The 17,213-nt window shown below is 33.7% G+C and overlaps 1 protein-coding gene across 3 annotated transcripts; it reads left to right on the top strand.

The window, feature by feature from the left end:
• Window positions 1-207: 207 nt before the first annotated feature.
• MMADHC (metabolism of cobalamin associated D) lies at window positions 208-16,907 on the top strand. 3 transcript variants are annotated; one of them, XM_054562317.1, is made up of 8 exons: window positions 208-287; window positions 844-901; window positions 5,547-5,691; window positions 7,945-8,162; window positions 10,944-11,049; window positions 11,629-11,759; window positions 15,349-15,435; window positions 16,387-16,907. In XM_054562317.1, exons 2-8 carry the CDS (start codon window positions 893-895, stop codon window positions 16,579-16,581), a joined length of 891 nt encoding a protein of 296 aa, XP_054418292.1. In that variant the 5' UTR covers window positions 208-287; window positions 844-892; the 3' UTR covers window positions 16,582-16,907. The 3 variants fall into 3 exon arrangements, with proteins under 3 accessions (XP_054418292.1, XP_054418291.1, XP_054418293.1); XM_054562316.1 differs by having other exon boundaries at window positions 225-335; XM_054562318.1 differs by lacking the exon at window positions 208-287 and adding an exon at window positions 403-665.
• Window positions 16,908-17,213: the final 306 nt, after the last annotated feature.

The raw sequence follows: 17,213 nt of genomic DNA, 5'->3' as shown, positions 1-17,213 counted from the left end.
TATGAAAAGGATCAGAAAATTAATGAATGGAATGAGAGGACCACCTAACCCAGACCAGGAGCTCTCTGAATCGTTCTCCGAAGTCACCCTCGCTCCACCTTCTCTCCTCCCACGTTATTGACTGGGGACTATCCGACGGAAGATAGGCTCTTCGTGGACCTGCTGTGCGCTTGCGCATCTTCGGATCGACGATCCTTCCCATCGATACTCTCGGAAGCAACTTGTTCAGCCTGGTCACTGCCCGCGTAGGCGCTACCGCCGGCGCCGTGGCCGTCGCCATTATCAAGGTGGGGAGAGTCAGGTTCTTGGACAACTGGAGGCGGTGGTGGTGACTGGTATGGACGGTTCCCGCCCGCGATAGCCCCTCCAAGTTCTCCCACCTTCGGGCTACAGCTCCCGATATTGCCTCCATTCCCGCAGGACCGAGTCTCTGTCCCCAGTCATCCTGTCACTGGCTTCAGGCTCTTTTCACTTCCTCACTCTTCCCTTCAACTCGAACCTTTGTTTGTAGCTGTTGTCAGGCGGCCCTGACTTGTGTTAAAAATACCTGCCTCGACCCTCAGGACTTTGTCCTCGCCGCTGCTCCCCATTCCCCGCCCGGATCTAGTCCGAGTTGTTTTCAGCGGGCTCACACCCGGATCTCGGAGCTGCTCGGCCGCCCCTGGGTAGGGCTTTGTGCCTGTAGGGCTAGGGGCGAGTTCTGGCCTCCTTGGCTTATGACCAGAGCTTGGACTTCGGTCCTGTCGTAATCGAGGGACACAAGAAGGAGATAGCAGACGTTCCCCGAGCGGCTGTTGTTAAAGCTTAATCCGCCACCAGCTTGTTTGTTTTGTCTTTTTCCAGGCGGAACTACGAAAGCGAAGATATTTTGCGTCTGCCCTCTCCTCTAGAAATGGCAAATGTGAGTAAATTAGTCTCTTAAGAGGCAGTATAGTAAAATACTAGTTTGGGAACTTGTTAGGAAATGTTGGAGGGACGGGTTTGTGATGGTATTGGTGGCATGTTGTTCTTGTTTAGACTTAGTGCAGCGATTTTCAACAGGTGTGTCGGAAGAATTTTTAAAACATGCAATATGACTATTAAGTCAGGGGCAGTGACCCCTTTTCCCGTAGACTGTCAAGTTAAAAAAAAAAAAAAGAGCAGCTAACACAACAATAGCTGTCTGGTGTGAAGCAAGAAAAATTATACCTATCTTTTTTTAGCGAGATCAGCAAAACTATTTTTTTTGGCGTGCCTCAGAATTTTAATAATTAGTTCATGTGTACTATGAGATGAAAAAGGGTTGAAAATTTCTGCGTTAATGTTATCAAAAATGTCAAGGGAAGCAAGGGGTGCAAAATTAATGTTGGTATGCTTTGAAGGTAGTTTGAACACATTCTTTTTAATAGATGTGTATTTATTTCTACACATTTTTTCAGAACTACATTCAGAGCCAGCATCAATATTTTTAAAAAGACATCACTTCAGTAAATATTTAGAATATTTTTAAGCCTTTTTTATTTTTGTTAGCTAAACTGGAGGTTTTGTAGCAGTTTTTGTATAGCAAATAACTTTCCAAATCCTACAAAACAAGAGGAAGAGATATTATTGACATAGGCCAGAGATGTTTATTGGCTGTACTTTCCAGTGATTAACCAGAGACATCCTAGATAAGGAGATTGCATAGTAGGGGACATAAAACATAAGTGAAAACAGCTGCAATAAAAGTAGGAAGTAATTTTTTTTTAAAAACTACAGACTGAATTTGTACATTGCAAATTCAGCTTTGTGGAGAGGGGAAAATAGGCACTTGGGATCACTTAATCTAAGAAGAATTTAATTTGAGTTTTGAAAGACGAATGGGATTTAGATAATCTAAGTTTTAGGTGGGAAGAACAGGAGGAATATTCAGAGACACCCCTCTTCCACAAATCAAGAAGCCAGTGTTGTTTTCCTGAGCATGAGGTATGTGAATGAATTTACTGGGAAATAACTTTGGCTTTTGGAATTCTGATCAAGTAATAGCCTTGAATTCCAAACTCAGTATTTTAGACTTTATTTAAATCATGGTGATTTAGTTAGAGCTGTGTGTTAGGAAGATTAGTATGGCAGCAGTTGCCCAGGATAGTATAATATTTCTGTAATTGAACCTCATCTGTTAAGTAAGAGTCTAATGATGTGACTGTAGGGACAGGTTATAAAAGTAGACCACTGGTCTTGCCACATTTTAAGGTGAATTTTTACCTGGCCATATCCATAGAAAGGGAACGTTGTAAAGAAGCATGTGGTACTCTCAAAGGAAAGACATTAATTAGAATAGAAGGCTAATATTTGACCTGGCTTTATAAATTAGTTCAATAAGGGAAATAATTTAAAGGTACTTTATAAATTCTCTTATTATTAGAAAGAAGGTCATATAAAGTAAAATTTAATTTTAATATTCAAATATACTTTAAAAAATGTATGTTTATATGCATTGTAAATGCTGAATTGATGAGAGTAATGAAATATGCAGATATGTGCGTCTTCAATTTAGTTAGCATACATAGCAAGGATCATAACTGTCCACGCGTCAGTGGCTAGACAGGTTAAATTAAGACACCATGGTGGGGATTTTGACACACGGAAATGTCCATTGCTCATATAAAGGGAGCAGCCTTTCCTTACCTACAGTGATTTGTTGCTAATTAATGCCTTTTGAGAATGTCAGTCTAGTGCTTCTAGATGTTTGAGGACAGCCAAAAATTCTGGACCTTTTGCATGAAATCTCACCATTTCTCAATTTTATATCCAATTAAAGTTTCTTGTAGCACTGTGGACCACACAAAAATGTCTGTGGATACATATGGATGTGTTTTATAGATGACCAGATTTCAGTCTTTGGTAGAGACCAAGTTAAACTTCAATAGACTGTCATCTTCCCCGGTCTAGAGTCCTGGGTTTGCTTGAAGTTAGTCATGTATAAAATACATACTTCTCCTCAAACTAAAATAAACTGTCTTTTAATTTTTGGGGCTGTTTTATTGGCTGCAACTTTTAATTATTATATTTACCAGCTGATCCAGTGTCGTAAAATGTCAGGTTTGCACAAAACACTTCCATTCCACAGTAGATGATCTGAGAATCATACAGGTTAAAGGGTAAAAGTCTGAAACAAACTAGTACTGTCATCAGCTGTCCCTTTCAGTGGACAAATTAAATTTTTTACTGGTTTATTTTGCCAATAAAATGAAATTTGGTGACTAGATTTTCTTAGGCTAGGAACAAAACTCACAATTTATTATATAACTTTTGTTAAAAGTTTTACCGTCAAGAAAAATCAAAATAGAATCTAGTGGCCTTGGTACTTAGAGGGTAAAATAATTGTTAATAATGTTGGGCAATTTCTAAAATAATTTAGACAATCTTCTTTTTCATTTGTTTTTCCTTGTGAAGCAATGTGAATGTGCAGGATCACATAACTTTTTAATAATCATACTTAAAATAATGTAAATAATGGTATATAGATGTGTTGTGAAAATTAAGTAAAACAGTACATGTAAAGCACTTAGCACAGGATCTGGCCCATAGTAACTAACACTTGTAATTATTTAATATTGCCCCTTTCAGTTAATCTCTTACTGAGCCTGTTATTATTTTGAAGCTTTGCTCATAAATTTTTGAAATTTAAAATTTTAAATTGCTTTTTAGATCCCGGGGTATATTCAGTCTGTTAAATGTCCTCAATTGTAAAGGTAAATTTATAGTATTAGAGAAACACTTAAAAGTCTGAGTTTGTCTAATAGGTAAAAAGCCTAATAATTGCCATTTTTGTCTCCGTGGGCAGGTTGGGTAGAGACCCAAGGGAGGGTGCTTACATTTTCAGGTGGGCAGAATGCTCTAGAGACACACCTTGCACTTGGGAGGCACATGGAGAAGATTCTATTCCAGATCTTTAAGAAAGATTTGGAATATTTAAGAATGTTAAGGGGAAAGGGGCATTTTAGCAGAAAATAAATCTTTTGTCAGTCTAAAAGAAGGCAGAGAAATATGGAAAATGTTAGATATTTTTATGTGACTAAAGAGTGGAGCAAGGGAAGGGAGGGTAAAATTAGTAACAAACTATATCAGAGAGTAATACCAGTTAGGATGTCCTCTTGTACTTATGGTAAGAGGTAACAGATAGACTGAATTTCACAATAGTATCTGAAAGGGGAAAAAGAATGATTCATTCTAAAGTATCAAATGGCTAGACTATTTCAACATCCTGGTAACTAGTTTTCATACTACCTCTCTAACCCCATTCTAGTCTATTCTCTATGCTGCCCTTAATGGTACTTTCCTAAAAATATCCCGTATTTTCATCAGTTTACTCCATTCCCTGTCTACAGAATAAAATTCTAATTTATTATCCTAATGTTACAGGACCTTTACAGTTTGTGTCAAATATAAAATCTTTTTTTTTTTTCTTTTTGTCTAACTTGTAAAGCCTGCAGGTTAACTTCCAAGATTGTTTTTAACTGCACTCCCTTATACCCTCCCTCACTGAGTTGTCACTCTTTGAATATACCTGTGTGGGTTCATACCTTTGTTTCTGCAAGTCACTCATTGAAATGTCACTTTTCCCAGCAAATTTCTACTATTTCTATAAAACCTAGTATATCCTCCCTGAAACATTTTTTCTGCTCTTGCAAGGATTTCTTAATTATTTGCATCTTCAGCATTTTACAGATAATATGACATATGTTCTTACATTTTTCCACTGAAGTAAAAGTTGGCTTTTTTTTTTTTTAAATGTAAAGGGCTAGGTAGTAAATAGTTGAGGCTTTATGGGCCGTAGAGTGTTTGTGCAACTACTTAACTCTCACTATGGTGTGAAAGTAGCCATAGACAGTACATAAATAAATGGGTGTGACTGTGTTACAATAAAGCAGCAGACTGTTTTTCACTATAGTTTCCCCAACCCCTGCATTAAATTATTGTCACACAGGTATTTTGCTAAAAGTTTATGCATTTACACAGTCACTCATTGGAACGTTTCAGAGTCTAGAAAATGACCTTCGGAGCAGAAACTGTACCACGTAGGTGTGCGCTAAAATGAAAGAAAGTAGACATTACCTTAAAACCAAGAGCAAAGATGGCATGGGAGATAATTCACACAATTTATAGCAATAAGAGAAGAGTTACAAAATAAACAGGTTTTGATCCTAGGAAAGGTTTTGACAGTTTCATGTTTTGAGAATAGAAGAATCTTATTATTTGGACTATCTTTTCAGTGTTGCTACATTGCGCAATTTTTAGAGGTTCCCATTCTCTCTAGTGTGGTACTCTTAATTCTGGCCTTCATTGGAAAAGCCATATACTTTTTTCCAAAGTAACTTATTGCTTGTTTTTTTGTTTTTATATTTGTGCTTATTTTTTAAATTATAAATATGCATAATGCTTGTCATATGGTAGGTTCTCAGTAATAAAATAAATACTGGTTTTAAAAGATAAATTGCAATGTGACGATTTGCCAGAGGTTGTCTGGGTGTAAGTGTAATGTTTATATCCAGAAAAAATAATTTAAAATTTTGTGTCATTTTTAGGTGCTCTGTAACAGAGCCAGATTGGTTTCCTATCTCCCAGGATTTTATTCTTTAGTTAAAAGGGTTGTCAATCCCAAAGCCTTTTCAACTGCCGGATCTTCAGGTTCTGATGAATCTCATGTGGCCACTGCACCTCCTGATATATGTAAGTAAAAGTTATTGCTTTACTTATAATTTTTCCAAAACATTTTGAGTTGTGTTTTCTGTATTTCTACTTGGGGTCTTACAGATTTTCTAAAGTTGAGTTCATCCCATTGAACATAGACTCAAGAGCTCTGCCTAAATATTTGTATCAGAAAGCTACAGCATTAAAAAAAACGTAGAATGAATATTGGTTTCTAAAACTTACTTTCTTAAACTTTAGTTTCTTTTTATCTTCAAACATATACAGTCTTCCCTGGAACAAATATTTTAATCCTATTGAACTGTTACTACTATTGCTATTCTTTGCTGAATTTCTAAAATATAGTTGGCACTTTTTATATATGTTTATTGAATCAGTAACTTACCACTGTCTACAAAGTCTGCTTCTTCTAATCCATCTTGCACACCACTATTATATTAATCATTCTAAAACATGTTAATTTTGTTAATTCCGTGATAAGCCTTAGTTATCTCCCACTACTTTCAATAGCAGTTCCCAGACAGTCCCCAAGCTATGAAAATTTTTCAAGGTCTAAAAAACAAAAAATTAAGTTACGTGATTAGGTAAATTTGAGAACTGTTATATGTCACAGTCCTATCTTGGAGGTGTATAATGCACACTAAAATATTAAAGGAGAGCTCTTAGGAACTTAACCTAATGTATCCCAAAGGAGTTGGGCATACCATCTTTTTTCCTTGTGACACATTACATACCATGTAATGTAAGTTTACTTGGACATGCAAAGCCTTCCCTGGTTTTCTTGCCTTAGTTTTATAACACCATCTCTTACTACTCACTGAAGGCTAAACATATATGTATCATAAATGAAAGATTTGTCATTCAGAATATATGAAGAGTTTGTATGCTGAATATATATTTTTAAAAAACTTTATAGACCAATAGGAAAAAGACAACCTAGTAGAAAACCAAACAAAAATTTAAAAAATTATATGAACAGACTATTCCTGGAAGAGAAAACCTAAATTACCAGTCAACATGAAATTATGCTCAAATTCACAGTTAACATGGGATATTTATTTCTTTAAGAGACTGTTATTTCTGGACAGTCTTTAAAACCCATCTTGTTCAAAAATAGGAAGTAGGTTTTATGTGGTGAACTGACTCCAGTCAATCGTTAGTGTCCGTCAGCCTTACAGCTCACGACCGTCTTCAGACTAATAGCATCAATGTCATGTGGGAACTTGCTAGAAATGAAGGATCTTGAGCCCCACTCCAGACGGTCTACATCAGAATCTGAATTTTTACAAGATCTCCAGTGATTCTTAAATACTTAAAAGTTTGAGAAGCATCGGGCTAGAATGTTTGGGTTGAGAATTATGAGACAATGTCTCGGTGCAGGAGGAAAGAGTTTCATGATTGTTCGATGTTTTTTATAGGTGTAGAAGAGGGATATGGAGACAGATCTAGTGATGGAGCGACCATGTTGACATGGCCCTTTTTAGTCAGTTTGGGCAGAATATTAAAAAATATTTTTATTGCCAGCTGGTGTCTTCAGCAGTTGTCCCTTTCCGTAAACAAAAATCTACCCTTGAGTATTTCTTTGTTTGGTTTTCTACTTTATTCTTTTCTGGATCCTTTTTAATTTTTCACATTAGGGTATTTTTAAAAAGTAAATAAAGTAATGTGGTCTCATCTTCTGTGAGTTTTTAATCCATGTTCACTCATGTGGCTGGTGAACGGGGCACTATGTCATGTTGGCTCCAACAGGGTTTTTCCCAGCCCATTGTTTCGTGCTACCAGGTGACAGCACTTCCATCCCCTCCCCAAGGGTAACCCCTATTAAGTTTGGTATGTTTCCTTTTAGATCTTTTCCTTCTTTCTGAATTTAAAAACAAACATTAAGTTCTGAAATGAATGTCATATATGTTATTCTTTGGCTTAGCTTATTCTTTTAATGTAATATGTCTTGGATTTTGTTCAGTCAGTAAAGAAAAGATTTACTATATTTTTTTTAATGACTATCAAGCATTATATAATACGGATTGCAGTATTTTATTAAACCTTTCTCCTAATGGACTTGCCTAGGAGCTGACAGCTGGTTGCTTTGATTACTATTTAGGAAGTAACTTGAAGCTAGTTTATATTAACACAGGAAAGCAAATTTCAAAAATCTATCATTTAGGTAAAAAATACCTGATTTTAAGAAGAGCATTTATTCTTTTAGTCTGACAGTACACTTGACTGTTAGAGAGAAAATGATTCTTTTTTTTGTTGTTGTTCGTTTCTTTTCAGGCTCTCGAACAATATGGCCTGATGAAGTTATGGGACCATTTGGGCCTCAGGATCAGAGATTCCAGCTTCCTGGGAACATAGGTTTTGATTGTCACCTCAATGGGACCATGTCACAGAAGAAAAGCCAGGTTCATAAAACTTTACCTGACATTCTCGCAGAACCTTTATCAAGTGAAAGACACGAGTTTGTGATGGCACAATATGTGAATGAATTTCAGGTAAATTGTCAAGATTATATATTCTGTTTTTCTAATTATTAATGCTATATTAATTTCTGATTACTATAAATATCACCTTCACTGAGATGTAAAGAAAAATACTCAATTCCAATATATATAAAAACAACATAGATTTTTTTAAAGTTGGCATTGTCCTGTATACACAGGACTAAAAAATAGTTTGCTATTTTTTTTTTTTTACTTTAAATTACAGCCTTTTTTAGGTAATTAAATAATTCTTCAAAGATTTTTTTTGATATCTGCCTTTTTCATCAATTATATATAATTCATTTATTTCTATATTACTGGAAACTTACCATATTTTGCCATGTGTAATGTGCTCCTGTATATAATGCGCACCCACATTTTTGGCCCAAACTTTCAGGAAAAATAACTGTCATTTTAATTTTTTAATTCAGTTATTTATTTATATTTAGAAACAAAACTGATTATTGTATTGCTGGGTATTATTTTGTATATGGATATCATTATTGCTTTCTAGAGTTGTACTTTTAATACATTAGCATAAATAAAAGAATTAAAAACATTTATATAGATAGAGAATTAGTACTACCCCTTATTTTTTCTCAAAAATTTGGACAAAAATGTGAGTATTTTACATGTCAGAATACAGTGGTTTTTTTTCCATGTTACATTAACTATTACTGGAAATTTAGATTGCCTGTTTTTCACTTTTATAAATTGTAATTATTTGTATATGAGCCAAATTTCTACCAATTTTATACTGCTCTAGCCATTTAAAAACTTATAATTTTGAGATCTCTGAAATTCTTCATATACAGTAGTCTAAAAAGAAAAACTTGTAAATTTTTTTTAATACAATTCCTGATGTTCTTTTTAAAGTAGTTTTATAAACTGGTATTGTTTCATTGCCCAATCAAGTGGAAAGCTACATGCAATTCAGAGTTTCTGTCAAGCCTCTGAATCTACTGTTTTTCACATTTCTACAGAATTTCAGGCTGAGTTTTATTTTTTTCAAATCAAAATACTATTAAAAGCAACAACGCCTTACAGTTGTAATGAGTTATATCAGATAAGCTGAAATTGGGACACAGTAGACATCCCCTGACTTTTTATCTCAGTTAATTCCTTCTCAGCTTCTTGGCTCCTCTGTCAATCACATAATATTTCCCATACATTTCTGTTCTTCATCTTTTCATTTAAATTATTTCCTGGTTGCTTACTCCCTTGGCTTTCTTCCACAGGTTGTGTTTTTAAAATTTCTAACTTAACATTTCTATTTCTGACATTTCTGGTTCTGTATTTCTGTCTGCCTGCCAAACATTTTATCTGGATATCTCACAAGTCCTCAGACTTTGTATGTCTAATACTGAATTAGTTCTTTTTTCTCTCAAAACCCATCCTTACTCCCTTATTAGTGGTATAAATAACTTAGCTATTGTCCCACTGTCCCAAGATAAAAATTACACTGCCAACCTCAACACTTCCCTCCATCATACCCCCATAAACAGAAATGAAATCTCCTTGCTTTATCTTTTGAAGTAGCTCTTTAATTATTTGTGCCCTTTTCAGTTTTTACTAATACTGTGAGAGTTCCGGGCTACGTTATCTTACCTAGATTCCTAGAGGCATTGTAGTATGATGGACTATGGAGATAGGATAAGTCTAGGTTCAAAGGTTAGCTCTGCCATTTACTTAATTTTGTGACCTTGAAAAAAATAACTTTCTGAGCCTCTGTCTTTTATTTATAAAATGGGGATAATAATAATCTCTGGCCCACAAAATTAGGAAGATTAAATGTGAAAGTATATGTAAAGCAGGAAGGGATTAATAAGTTGGCTTTGACTAGTCTATACCTGCTTCTCCTCATTTCCATACCTCTCCACAATAATACTAGCATAAGCTTTTTATATCTTCTCTTGTTATTCCTCATTGCTTATAAAGTCAGAATTTCTTAATGTGACATAAATGGCTTTTCACAGTTGTGATCCTTGTCTTTCCCACCTCACCTCCCACTACTTCCTACTTTCCCTGCACCCCATTCACAGCATACTTTTAATTTTTTTGTACTGTTGTTTTCTTGCTGGATTGTTTTTCCTTTTGAATTCCTAACCTGTAGTCCACCTATTTTTTATTTATCAGACATACACATTAATTAATGTGTAGCTCAAATATGATTTCAACCTTTTCCTGACTTCTCCCAGCAAAGCAAATTTCTTCCCTATCTATAGTGCTTCAAGATTTTCTTCATAACTCTCTAACACATTTTCTATTGAATCACAGTTATTTGTTCATGCTATTATTCTTCTACTAGCTATAATATACCCAATAGTGAAGACTGGATTATTTTACCTCTGTCGTGCCTGTTCTTGTTATGCTATCTGATGTACAATAGGTGCCCAGTAAATTTCAGTTGAATAAAAGCCTTGAAGCTCTTCCTACAGGAGAGGCTGTATATTTAGTCATCTTATTTTGTAAGTTAGTGTAATTATCCCCATTTTACAGATTACTGAATGAAAAGATAGATACCACAAAATATTATAAGGTAACATTGTATGACATAATTACTGTATTTTACTTCATTTCTTAGCCAACTTATTTCGAGTCCTATTATATCAGTATATTTATACATTCATGTTTTTTTTGTTTTTGTTTTTTTAGAATTTTCAGATCCTGGATTCATCACAGAGAAATGTTTGCGCATATACTAAAAAAAATCTTTCTAGGGAAGACAAGTTTATAATAGGCAAGGTATTTGAACTCCAGATTTTGTTTACTTATGTTTCTTTTTTCCCTTAGGGTAATGATGCACCTGTTGAACAAGAAGTTAACAGTGCAGAAATGTACTTTGAAAGTGCCAAAGTAGAGTGTGTAATCCAAACATGTCCAGAATTGCTGCGAAGAGGTATGTTGTGCTTATGTGCATATTTACAATAATGTGTATCAGATAATGTCACTAATTTTTTAATGTGTTCAATAGTGCGCTCCATAGGAATTGTAGTGCTTTGTGTTTTACTTAATATTTTACTCTCTGTAGGGAAATGATTGTGTGGTCAAGACAGAGGCATTCAAATGCCCCCTACCATCTGACCTCATGTTGTCATTAGATAGGAATAGTAGAATTTTTAATAACTTTTTTCCTGTGACTTTTCCTAAAGTCTTTCCAGTCCTGCATGGTTGTTACAGCTATATTTTCAAGAGCTGATATGTAATCATAAGAAAAGTGTTAATAATAAACTTTTTTTGAAAATTACAAGACCAATAATATGTAACCTTTCAGAATCGTTGTCTGTAATACTTCAACAAGAGCAGAAGTGAATGAAAATCAAGTTTAAGTCATCCGTTTCAAAAATAATACGCATTTATAAACCAAATTAGACACCACAATAATTTAATCATTTTTCTAAACCAGTGTTTTTGTGCACTACTCCTCTTTTTAAAAACCAAATTATTTCCTCCCTGGAATTTTTATTCTTATTTATAGATTTTCAGTCGCTGTTTCCAGAAGTGACCACCAACAAACTAATGATTCTGACTGTAACACAGAAAACTAAGAATGATATGACTATTTGGAGTGAGGAGGTAGAAAATGAAAGAGAAGTACTCTTAGAAAAGGTAATTCTTTCGGTTGGTGACAATTTAATTTTATGATCTTATTTAAATAGGAATGAATCAACGTTTTAAAATGTTGAAGTGTCTTTTCTAGCCTTTATTTTCTGCTAACTTATTTCAATACTAAAGAACTTAAATCTTTTTCTAAGAATAGCAATGCCACAATTTTGAACAGCTAGCATTCTGTTTAATACTTTGCTAATTTTTTTTTAATTTAGGTCTGTTTTACAAAAAAGGAAGCTTTTTGTTTCTTTCAAACCCATCTCTGTTCTCTCCTCTCTCTGTCTCTCCATTCCATTTCCTCCCTCCCTTCTTCCCTCTCCTCTCTCTTTAAAGCATAGCACATAAAAAGTAAAAATTACACCAGCCTTCTTCAAGGAGTAAATGGCAATGTGTATAATACAGTAATCATAAAAACTGTATACCCACAATTTTTTCATGTCTTTTGCTTTTAACCTGAAGATACGTATTGACAACTTCCCATAATATTACGCATAGATAATATTTCTTTTTTTTGTAAAATCTGCATTGTATTACATTACTTGGGCAAAACATAAGTTTTTTAAGTTACTTAAAATTTTCCATAGTAATTTGTAAATGGAAAACCAAACTTTTGCTTTTAAAGGCAGTGAATATATTTTTACATATATTCTTTATGCTTTCACATATATTTATAGATTCCTAAATTGAGACTTGCTGAATTAAAGGATATAATCGTTTTAAATTTTGGTAAATGCTGCCAATTTGCTCACCAAAAAGATTGCCTAAGTGTATACACTCATCCTATGTAGCCCTGGATATTAGCATTTCTTTTCATTTTTAACAACCTAAGAAATGATAAGAGATAACAAAAAGTTGAAACTTCTAAACTATATAATTATTTCTTTAAGATTTTGATGTTGGGTTATATCAGTTATTTTTGTCTACAAGACAGAAAGAAATATCCCTGTGCCTGTACAACAGGTTAGGAATAGTTCACTTGAGGAATCTTAGCTAACTGTAAATTTTATGCAGCATGATGTCAGGAGTTACTTTATATGTTCTTTAGCATTGGATGGTGGTTCTTTTCATTTGTAAAAATATAATTTACACACTTAATGGTATGTCGTGATGATGACTTTATAGTACTTAAAAGTCCCACATAGAATTTTGCTAATAAATTTCATGCAGTTAATAATCACGAGCAAGTTACATGCTAGTTAGCAAGGAAATTACAGAGAGGCATGATGATAGTGTTTCTGATTTGATAGATAATCTGAATTTAGAGAGTTGAAATTTAAATAGGCATTAACTCAGTAAATATTTTCTATTTACATTGCAAGGTAATATTTACTAAATTCATACTTATTGTCACTATTGTTGATCACTAGAAAGCTCTCATGTGTGCATTGCATTACTGGTTCTAATTTTTGATCAATTAAAGATTCTGACCCTCTTCTGATACTAACATAGTAGTCAGTTTTCTATAACCAATTTCAGGGCTTTGAAATGGCAACATGCTTTATCTTGTGATTTTTAATTTTGTAATGACTGAGTTATGTTATTTTCTGTGAGGGGAAAAACCCAGATTTTTCTATATTAGCTATGTTAGTAATTATTTTAGAATGACATACATTTTACTTTCCAAGTGGGTATTTTATGTTTTATGGTTTGAATCTATTCTGTATTTTCCCAGCAGATGTCAGTTGTTTGCCGTTGATGAATAGAAATCTTGAGAGAAATACTTTTTGTAATAATTTGGGATTCTTTTAATTAACCTTTACAAACATTTGATTGTATTGTTTTGCTCTCCTTACAGTTCTTGTGTATTGCACATCTCTGCGTGAAGTTGATGTATATTCTAATAACTTATCTTGATCATATTTAGTAGTTTTCCTACTTTTAGGAATTATAAGGATTAAGTAAGTACAGCAATAAGTATAAATATTAAGTATGGCGATAAACTAAATACAGTATTATCTTGGTTTTCATTGGTTTATAAGAACATATTAAGAGAAAATAGGATAGCTTAAGTTGTGTACCTCTACAGCAAGGGTCAGCACACTTTTTCTGTAAAGAGCCAGATAATAAATATGATAGGCTTGGTAAGCCACATTTCAACTACTCTCTAACTACAGTTGCTTTGCATTGTTAAAACAATGATAGACAGTATATAGGTGAATAGTTATGGCCATGTTCCGGGAATACTGTATTTATTATACGAGCAGGCAGCAGCCGGATTTACCCATCTGGTTGTAGCTTACTAACCCCTTACTTAGGATATGGCTGCATTCCTCAGGCTTTGACTTTTGAGAGTCTCAGCTGAAGTCAGAGATGCTCAGAAATCCATGTTTTCTAGCACTGCACAAACCCTAGTACCACCGTTCAGCTCTCAGCTGGCACTTTCTGCTGGGCCTTGCAGAATCTCATCATGTGCCTGCACAGCTCATCTCTTGGCTATAAAACCAGGGTCAGTCGCCCTGCAGACTGCTGGAAGTCCTGTTGGCTCCCCTTTCTCTTCTCTAGTACCCTACCCCACAAATTCTAGAGACTTCAGCAGTCCATAATTCTTGTTTTCTGCCTCCTCAGTTCAGTGACACCACCTTTTGCTTGGAATCCACTTCTTTGCCCTTTGACAAGAAGGTATCCCCAGACACAACAGGAAAATACAGGGAGCACCTCATCTGTTTCCCTTTTGACAAAGATCACGGTTTTGTCACTGTTGTTCAGAGTCTAAAAACAGTTGCCACATATATTTTTGTCAGTTGTATGGTTTTCAGCAGGTGACAAGTTTGATACCTATTACTGTCATGGCTGGAAGGGGAACTGTGCCCCCGTGTTTTTAAACATTTATGATCTGTCTCTTAGCATCCTAATCTGGTCGTAATATTTGTTACTGTCTTTTACACTGGTTAGGCTTCTGATGAAGCTAATAAAGACACCATAAGATTTAGGATGGTGAGACCATGATTTTGAATAGGTGATACATGTGTATGGTGTGTAATGATTATATGCTACACAAAAGAAACGGGTTATATAATGAAAAGTAAGCATCCCATTCAGCCCTGTACTCCGTCTATCCATTTACCCTGTTATTTCTGTGTGCCTTTTCAGAAGTATTTCATGACTCCGTGAATGGAGAATAGATATATGTGTTTTTGAAGGACACACAAACAAGTATATGTTTTTAAATGTTTATTCAAATTAATGAATAATTCATGTCTTTTTACTATGAATATTTTGTTTTTTCTTTCTTACCTTGTTTCTGATACTGCTATAGTATTGCAAAATAACAATTATAGCTTATAATTCATGTTAAATTCAGGAATTAATAGCACAGTACTGATTAGAAATGATTCCTAAAATAAAGAATTTAGAAGAAAAAAATACACAATTTAGACTTTTCAAAAGAAATGAAAATGTTATTTGAACCATTAATCTTTTGAAATGATTAAAATAATCTTAACTTTACAGTCTAATTTATGAGTTTTAATTTTTTATTCATCTTGTTAAGATCTCTATATGAAACAAAAGATTTATTTAAAAATTTATTAAAACAAAAATCTGTAGCAGTGGTATCTTGAGCATATTATTTCTGTCTTTTTCTATGCAGTTCATCAGTGGTGCTAAGGAAATATGCTACGCTCTGCGAGCCGAAGGCTATTGGGCTGACTTTATTGACCCATTATCTGGTTTGGCAGTGAGTAATTAAATCCAAAGTTTAAAAAGCCAGATGATGTAATTTGAAGTAGGAATGACTTATATTATGAAATTTGAAGTAGGAATGATTTGTATTATAGTTCATAACTCTAACTTTAGTAAAAATAGATCACTAAAGACTTTTTTAAAAATCTCACAATTTTACCCAAAGAAGTACCTCTATGAGTTTGTTGCATTCACAACTTGGAGGGACCTCTGTCACTCACACTTAAGTTTCTCCATCACTTTAAATTCTTTTAATTAAAAAATGATAAAAAGTTATTTCTGTACTCATTTATATAGAATTAGTGTGTTTGATGTTTGTTAGTTGAAAATTAGTTATCAACAGTTTCTTTAAGGAAGAAAAAATATTTTTGAATTAAGAAAATACAGATAGTAGAAGAAATATTTAGAAAAGTAACATTTTAGAAATTAATATTTATAAAGTTATATTTTGAAAATAACTGCATTGTCACATTTTAAATCCTGGGGGGGTTTTTGTTGGTGGTGGTGGTGGTGTTGTTTTTAAAAATAGTGGTAAATTTGTCTTGAATCTTAAGATAGTAATATATACTATTCTCAAAGTCAAGTAAGATATAAACTAAAAATGAAGAACCGACTCTGGACTTTAGTTTCCTTTTCTTAAAAATATTAAGGTGAACCATAGATTATTGTCTAAAGTTTGTTCCATCTTTAAAGTTGGTGCAATGTTATGCATTTGGTTCTAGATAACATGAAATTTGCTGGATCATTCATTTCACATTTCCAGAATGCATAGCTCTTGGGGAAAGAGGAGGTGTTAGAGCAGTTGAAGCCTTTCACATGACCTTTTTATTCCTTATTTGAATCTTTACATATTTCAAGTATTAAAATACGGGTTTATGTTTGCATGAAATTATTACTCCATTTTCTTTTTGGCTAATGAAAATACGTCTTTTTTTTTTCCCCTCAGTTTTTTGGACCATATACAAACAACACTCTTTTTGAAACAGATGAACGCTATCGACATTTAGGATTCTCTGTTGATGATCTTGGCTGCTGTAAAGTGATTCGTCATAATCTCTGGGGTACCCATGTGGTTGTAGGAAGTATCTTTACGAATGCAGCACCAGACAGCCATATTATGAAGAAATTAAGTGGAAACTAGTAGTAATGTCAATTTGTTTGCTGTACTATTTGTACTTAACATTTAGGTTGATCTATAAACACTGTCAAAGGCTTCAGTTTTTAAACTTTACTTATTTCTAGGGTATTTATTTCAACATTTATGAATTTATGTTGACAGGAGTTTGTGATTTTTTAAAACTCAAAAGTTCATATCGTCAGTGAATACATGTTAAGCACATCTAAAGTGAACAGAATGTGGTAATTAACATGTAACCATGGTATGATTTCCTATTGTTATTTCTCCCCTTTAATGAAAAACCTTAGTTTTAATTATTTTTCTCCAAAAATAAATTATACATTTGCTTATGATGGTGTGTTTTTTATTGCAATATTTTTAAAATGTCCTGAAGACTCCAAGAAACTATATTAATCTTTTTAAAGTTTTTTTAATGAATGCAATTGAAAATTCTAGATTTAGTATAGATTTAACTTTTCCTATTTTTCCTTCATTCTTGTACTAGTCTGAGTATTACTTTGAAATAAGGTCCATGCAGGAAAAAAAAATAAGGAAAATACATCTTTATAAATAAAGGCTTATGCATCTCTCATCCTTACACATACTTAAAACACGCACACACACACACAGTTCTTAACACCTGGGTTGTAAAATAA

Source organism: Pteronotus mesoamericanus, unplaced genomic scaffold (assembly GCF_021234165.1).
Source record: "Pteronotus mesoamericanus isolate MK-2021 breed Mesoamerican mustached bat unplaced genomic scaffold, CSHL_Meso_final scaffold_651, whole genome shotgun sequence".
NCBI classification, from domain to species: domain Eukaryota; kingdom Metazoa; phylum Chordata; class Mammalia; order Chiroptera; family Mormoopidae; genus Pteronotus; species Pteronotus mesoamericanus.
The sequence above is the reverse complement of the archived record's forward strand: the minus strand, read 5'-3'. Positions and strand labels throughout refer to the sequence as shown.